The 6,764-nt window shown below is 42.2% G+C and overlaps 1 protein-coding gene across 4 annotated transcripts; it reads right to left on the reverse strand.

Annotated features, from left to right (window-relative positions):
* Window positions 1-2,468: 2,468 nt before the first annotated feature.
* LOC111593045 (allantoinase) lies at window positions 2,469-6,390 on the reverse strand. 4 transcript variants are annotated; one of them, XM_023305615.2, is made up of 4 exons: window positions 6,248-6,390; window positions 4,859-5,069; window positions 4,506-4,785; window positions 2,469-3,371 (listed from the first exon to the last, which is right to left on the reverse strand). In XM_023305615.2, exons 1-4 carry the CDS (start codon window positions 6,351-6,353, stop codon window positions 2,502-2,504), a joined length of 1,467 nt encoding a protein of 488 aa, XP_023161383.2. In that variant the 5' UTR covers window positions 6,354-6,390; the 3' UTR covers window positions 2,469-2,501. The 4 variants fall into 4 exon arrangements, 2 of the variants coding, with proteins under 2 accessions (XP_023161383.2, XP_030080120.1); XM_030224260.1 differs by lacking the exon at window positions 6,248-6,390 and having other exon boundaries at window positions 4,506-4,765; window positions 4,859-4,920; XR_002751013.2 differs by lacking the exons at window positions 2,469-3,371; window positions 4,506-4,785; window positions 4,859-5,069 and adding an exon at window positions 5,946-6,165.
* Window positions 6,391-6,764: the final 374 nt, after the last annotated feature.

Below are 6,764 nucleotides of genomic sequence, written 5' to 3' on the forward strand. Positions count from 1 at the left end.
TAATCGGACAACTATTCGTTAGACGCGCAACTCAGCTGACGTTTTGGGCACAGCCACAAATTGCAACCAGCTCTTTAAGTAGACTGGCTAAGGGCAAATGTTAGATTTACGGAAATGGAAGCAGTGAAGTGAAGAGTGAAGCAAAGAGTATGAGCCGTAAGCCTAGCTGCGGCCTACTGCAAATCGTATTTGTTGCCGGAATCTGCTGCATTTACTGCGAAAATGCAATTGACGAAGCAATGCAAAGCATAGAAGAACTCAGCGACCTGGCAGAAGCTATGGCTGCAGTCAAGCTGGAGATGCTTGAAAAGGAAGTCAGTGATTTCTCCGAAAAGTTATTACGGCGTAAACAGTGGAACAGGCAGAAGAGGGGAAGAGCAATCTTAGCTCGTCGGTAAGCAGCAAAAGCAAGTGCAGGCAGACACATCGGTCCGAGCTATGGCCTGGCTAATGCCTAACTTAACCACAATTGTTATTATCATTGCTTTTATCACTGTTAAGCGAGCGAGTGAATATACCCTCTTCAGGCTCGCAACAGGGCACGATAATGGCAGCAATCATCTGAAGACAACACTGCAGGATGTTGTGGGCGTGTGCGTGAAGGCAGAAAAGTATTCGCAATATATGAATTGTGCGCAGCAAAGCTCATGCGGTGCTTCTGGCCAAATACATATATGTCCAGATGTCCATATGTCCAGAAGTGCACAAAGGAAGCAACGCTTATACCTGAGCCCCCCACGGGGCGTCGTCAAGCTGTGCGCTGAACAATGCAGACTTGGGGGCGTACACAGGTGGCAGGAGCAGGGCAGGGCAGATGGGCGTTTGTGAAGCTGGCTTAAAAGAAAAAGTTGCTCTTTGACAAAACGTTTGCCATTAACTTGCTGTCGTTTGCTATTGTTCAGTTAAGTAAGCCAAATTGAATAAATAGAAATTTAAAAAGTCTCCAAATTATATGAAATATTTATTTAATATTATATTTTTATAAGTGTTATATATTATAAATTTTATATATTTTCATTTTTATATAAGTTTTTGTTTTATTTTTTATTATATGTTATTTTTTGTTATATATTATAAATTTTATATATTTTCATTTAATATTATTTTTTATAAAAGTTTTTGTTTTATTTTTTATTAAAAATTATTTTTTTTTGATATATTATAAATTTTATATATTTTCATTTAATATTATTTTTTATATAAGTTTTTACTTTATTTTTTTATACTTTTATTATTTATTTTTTTGTAGTTTTATTTTTAAATGTAATATTATTATATTTCATGTGAATTTAAATATATATATGTAAAATATATAAAATTTTATATATTTGTATTTTAGATTAATTTTTTTATTTTGTTTTTATTATTTCTTTTTTGCTTATTTAATTATTTATTTTAATTTTATTATAGTTTTGTCTTTAATTATTAAATTATTATATTTTATGTGGATGGACTTTTATATATGGATGTATATGTATATATGTTATATATTATAAATTGTATAGATTATTATTTGATACAATTTTTAATATATATTTTTATTTTATTTTTATTAAATATTTTTTATTTGTTTTAAATTGTTTTTTCTTTTTCTTTTTAAATAGTTTTGTTTTTAAATATTAAATTATTATATTTCAGTGGAATTTAAAGTTTAGCATGTAATATAAAAGCATAATATTTTTAAGAAATTTATAGTTTTATATACAATATTCAGTTTTAATATTTAATATATAATATTTAGTATTAGCATGATTGATATAAAAATATAATTTTATATTTTATATGCAGATGGTATTATTTTTTCTACATTTATGAAATATAATATTTATTTGATATCTATTGCATAATTTGTCAAACAACTGAATATGACTGTTAAATTTAACATAATATTATTTTTGTATTATTTTATTTTTATTCTTTATTTGTAATATTTTTATGTTTTTTGATATCTGATATAAGACCATCCAGACAATATGAACAAGCGACAACTCGACATCCACACGCATTGTGTATATAAGATGTATATGTAGGCATGTGCCTCTCGCTCTAACTGGTATCCACTTAAGCAAACAAGTCGTGTGGCACATACTGCAAAAATTGAGTTGACGCCTGGCAAGCAAACTTAAGCTGTCACCCACATGCACGGAGCTCGCCTGTAGCCGGAGTGTTGAACTAGAGGTTTACTTGTGCTGTGTTGCTTTCTCTGACCCCCCCCCCCCCCCTTCCTCTCTCTGTGTCTGCGTCTGTGTGTGTGTTTGCTTAGCGTTGCCACGCGACAACTTGTTGCACGTCTGATAAAGGAGTCGACATCAAGCAGCGGCAGGTCGTAAGCAAGGACAGCAAAGCAGTTGCGCGTCTCTTGGACAGGAAGAGGAGATGTGCACCGTTACATCCTGTGCCATTTCTTGAACTACATCGCCCCAGCCCCACCGGGGCCAAAGAAAATCATATCAATGGATCAATCTCGAGCACACAATCGGTTTAATTAACAAACTTTCATTTCAGAGCCGCACAAACTTGACCAGCTTGGCGCTGCTCTTGCGCAGCAGCACCTTGCCCAGGGGCTGGCCGAAGCCCTCGTATTGCTGGTAGACGTGTAGGCCGCGCACCACTGTGGCATGCACCACACCGCTCAGCCTCTGGCCGGCATAGGGCGTGGGCGATTTGTGCGACGCGTATAGCTGATCGCCGGAGACGGTGAACTCTTCGTCGGGATTCCAGATGCAGAAGTCGGCGTCGTAGCCCTCGGCAATGCATCCCTTGAAGCGGGCGAGGCCACACAGCTGCGCCGGCTGCCAGCACATCAGGCGATGCACCTCGGCCAGGCTGAGCGGCTGTTCCGTCTGCTTGGCGCGTGTCCATACCACGGGCAGGCTCAACTGCAGCGAGCTGATGCCCGGCCAGGCATTCATGAAGTTGCCCCGTCCCCGGCCATAGGTCAGACACCGTGCGCCGGGCGTCGCCGAAGAGTGATCGCTGGCGATGAGCTGCAGCGTCGAGTCTGGCTGCCGCAGCGCCGACCACAGCGCCGCCTGATTGGCCTGCTCACGTATGGGCGGCCAGGTCTTGAACTCGGTGCCACAATCGGGCACCTGCTCCGCAGCGAGCGCCAGATAGTGCGGGCACGTCTCGGCGCTCAGCTGCACGCCCGTCTGCCGCCGGCACGTCTCCAGCATGGGCAACGCCTCGGCGCAGCTTAGATTCATAATGTGATAGCGATGCTGGGGCTGCGTTGCAGCAGCTCGACAGATGAGCTCCACCGCCGACAGCTCCATGCTGGTGGGTCGCGATCGTAGAAAACTGCTGTAGCATTTGCTTGCGGCTTCATCTGGCAGCTGCAGCGACTCTGTTGCTGGCAGCTCGGCATGGAACTGTAAGCATCAAAAGCAGATGATGAGCAACTTGATTTGATTCGTGTGCATTGTGCTCATGAACTGAAGGAGTATTTTAGCATCCGTTTGTGTTTCCATCTGACCGACCTCTCGCTATTTCTCTCACCCGTCCTAACGTCCTCCCGTCTGTTTGTCTGCCTGCCCGTTTTTCTGTCCGTCCCTTCATCCGTCGGTCTGTCCGTTTGTCCGTCCATCCATCCGTCCGTTCGTCTGGCCGTCTTACTGTTCGTCCTTTGGGACGTCCTTCCGTCCATCGGTCTGTCTCTTCGTCCGTCTGTCTGTCCGTCCGTCTATCCGTCTGTCCTTTCAAAAGTCCTTCATCCCTTCGTTCGTCTGATCTTCTGTTTGTCCGTCTCTCTGTCCTTCCGTCTTTCTGTCTGATCCTCCGTCCATCGGTCTGTCCGTCCATCCGTCCATCCATCCGTCCGTCCATCCATCCGTCCGTTCGTCTGACCGTCTTACTGTTCGTCCGTCTGTTTGTACGCTCTTTGGGACGTCCTTCCGTCCATCGGTCTGTCTCTCCGTCCGTCCGTCCAGCCCTATGAACATGAACCATTTCGTAGCGAGTAAATTTGAGGTGATTTCCCTAAAGAACTCTTGAGGCACAACTAGAACTAAAGCATAAAAAAGTTGGTGTCAAGTAGAAAAGTGCAAAAAGTAACTTTGCGAAGAATGTGAAGAGCTGAAAGTGTCTCAAAGCTGGGTTAAGCTTAATACAGCCTGAATGTAGCCTAGAATTTGCCCTGTTATATACGCTAAAAGAAAGGTCGCTCCCATTTAGGAATCAAGCTAGAAACTCTGCCCGTTTATCCGTTTGTCCTTATGCATGAGCTCGACTCTGTTGTCATCTATAAGAGCTAGGCCTTAAGAGTGTATGCATAGTTCTAGCTGTAGCATGTGCACATTATGTTTATTTCACATAATCGATAATTTCTCAAATCGATAAAATCGATAAAAGCTTTCAGTTATTTGAGCATATCTGCTAGCTAGAGCCAACCCACTTTATATATATATATATATAGATTATCTAAGAGTATATATAAATATGGAATATAACAATTTTGGATACATTTTTCGTTTTACTCCAAAAGTTGGCTTTGTTTATGTATTTACCGCTATGAGCGCATCCGTTGCCTGCTCCTTGTTTAGCTGTTGCAGTGCCTCGGCCAGTTGCGACTCGTTGATGGCTGCAAATTCCTCGCCGACAGGCTGGGCGCTGTTGCAGAGTGTGCACTGTAGTCCGACGACGCCGGCAGCCAGCTGCGGCCCCAGCTGCTCCATGTTGCCGGGCACCAGGCCGCCCCAGAAGCCGACATCCACATAGATCTTGCCGCATGCGGTCGAGGCTTTCGCCTTCAGCGTCTGCACACTCACTGTGGGGGGCGTGGCATTACTGCGGGCGTTGAACTGTAGAAAGGGCAGGGTAGAAGGCACTGCCACTCGCACATCGGGCAGCTACTACTCACGTGGGTCGATTTATGATGGTCGTGAATCCGCCCGCGGCAGCCGCTTTCGTCGCCGACGCAAATCCCTCCCAGTCCGTGCGGCCGCCCGGCTCATTGATGTGCACATTCGTATCAATCAAGCCCGGCATGAGCACCAGATCGCCAAAATCGTAAACAGCTTCCGATTCTGTATTATATAGATACGTGTTCACCTCCTGCTTCGTGCGCAGCACTAAATAGATATATAAGAGATTCATGGTATATAAGAAATGCATTGAAATCTCTTTGTAACAACACTCGATTCGTAACTCTCTTCGGAACATGTTCACATTCCGTTGAAGAGAGCTTCTAAAGATATCTTAAAGATGAGTCTTTAGTCTTTAAGCCTCTGAGGCAGCCTGCTGTACATTGTCAGTCTCTAGATCATCGAAATAATTAAATTATGTTAGTTCCAGTTATCTTATCTGACATTTTCAGCTAGTAATAATGGTATTCAAATGTATCAAGTAGCGTCTTTAGGGTTCAATGAAGCTTTTATCGTCTTCAAAGCAATCGAAAAAATATAATAAAAATATAAAAAGCTATGTAGGGTATATAAGAAGATATATTTAAGTTATTTAAATCTGGGGCCCTTGTAATTTACGAGAATTTCGCATTTAGATGGAGGCACTGACAGAGACAGAGACGAATAGACGAACGAATCAAGCATGGATAGGCGTATGGACAGACAGTCGTACGGATGACTAGATAGACTGGCAGACGACAGATGGACAGAGAGACAGGTGAGCATATATACGGACGGACGTGCAGATGTTTTCACAATTTGAATGGAAATGATTCGAAATTGAAGCTAAATTCAAAATTTTGAAAATCTGTCTTTAAATTGAAGATAGCCGTAATATAACTGTTAAATACGTTTGCCTAAAACCAAGCTACCCCTTTTCAAAAATACTTGAAATAAGTCTGTCTGTTCAATTAGTATTTATATATTTATATAAATATATTCAATTAGTATTTATATATTTATTAACTTGTAGCCAACATAAGCAACATTTGTCGCTGAATTTTCCGAGTCAGCTACTCTTATGGGCAAGAGCTGATTTTCGCTTGTTCTGCTCTAGCCCGCCCACGCTCTTTGGCGTTGTCTTGTTCGTGCCATTCCTCTTTTATCTGCTGCCCTCCTCTTACTCTCTCTCTCTTCCTCTCTCTCCCTCTCTCTCTTGCTGTCTTTCTCTTTCGCTATGTGTTTTATTTTGGATGTCAAGAGAAAACCTAAAAATTGTATAAAACCCAACAAGTGCAGCACAAACATCCATCTGCCCGCCTCACTGTATAGAATAGCTTATAAATAAGTATTCATAATAGTCAAAAGGTTGCGTATCGTGAAAAGCCTTGAGCTTTTCCACTTACCACGTCGAATGATACCGCCCGTGTCCACAATAATGCCGCCGTTGAGGGGCGTTTCGTGGCTGCCGTCGCCCAAATAAATGCGCTGGCTAAGAAAAAGTAAATCCATTCCACGATCCGCTCGAATTAAATGTTTAAATACAACTGAAAAGCTGAAAAAAATGAACTGAAAATTGTTTGAGTTATTTCCGTACGAAACGCTGAGATCGGAACATTCGCTCTCTCTCATTCCCTCTCTCTCTCTCTCTCTTAGTCTGCTCGCTTCTTATTTGCATTGGCAAATAAATAAAGAAGCAAATCCAACAACAATTCAATTGCGGCCAAAACTTTACCTAATCAAATCTTAAGTACGTGCATGCCTGTGTGTGTGTGTGTGTGTGTGCATGCATGTGTTTGAGTATGCATGTGTGTGTATAGCTTTTTGACTGCTTTGGCAAAGGCGCACACAAGTTTGTCAATGTGGCGCCGCCCAGCGGCAGCTTTTGGCTATTTCGGCAAACTTTGCATTTTTTCTGTTTTT

This window comes from Drosophila hydei, unplaced genomic scaffold (genome assembly GCF_003285905.1).
Source record: "Drosophila hydei strain 15085-1641.00,03,60 unplaced genomic scaffold, DhydRS2 tig00000426-arrow-arrow-pilon, whole genome shotgun sequence".
Taxonomy (NCBI): Eukaryota; Metazoa; Arthropoda; class Insecta; order Diptera; family Drosophilidae; genus Drosophila; species Drosophila hydei.

Bases quoted from the DNA above. Each gene is read 5' to 3' on its own strand.
- LOC111593045 (XM_023305615.2), bottom strand. From the start codon at position 6,353: ATGGATTTACTTTTTCTTAGCCAGCGCATTTATTTGGGCGACGGCAGC. The intron at 4,786-4,858 runs GTGAGTAGTAGC...CAACGCCCGCAG, and splicing joins ACCATCATAAATCGACCCAC to TAATGCCACGCCCCCCACAG. The intron at 3,372-4,505 runs GTAAATACATAA...TGATGCTTACAG, and splicing joins CAACGGATGCGCTCATAGCG to TTCCATGCCGAGCTGCCAGC.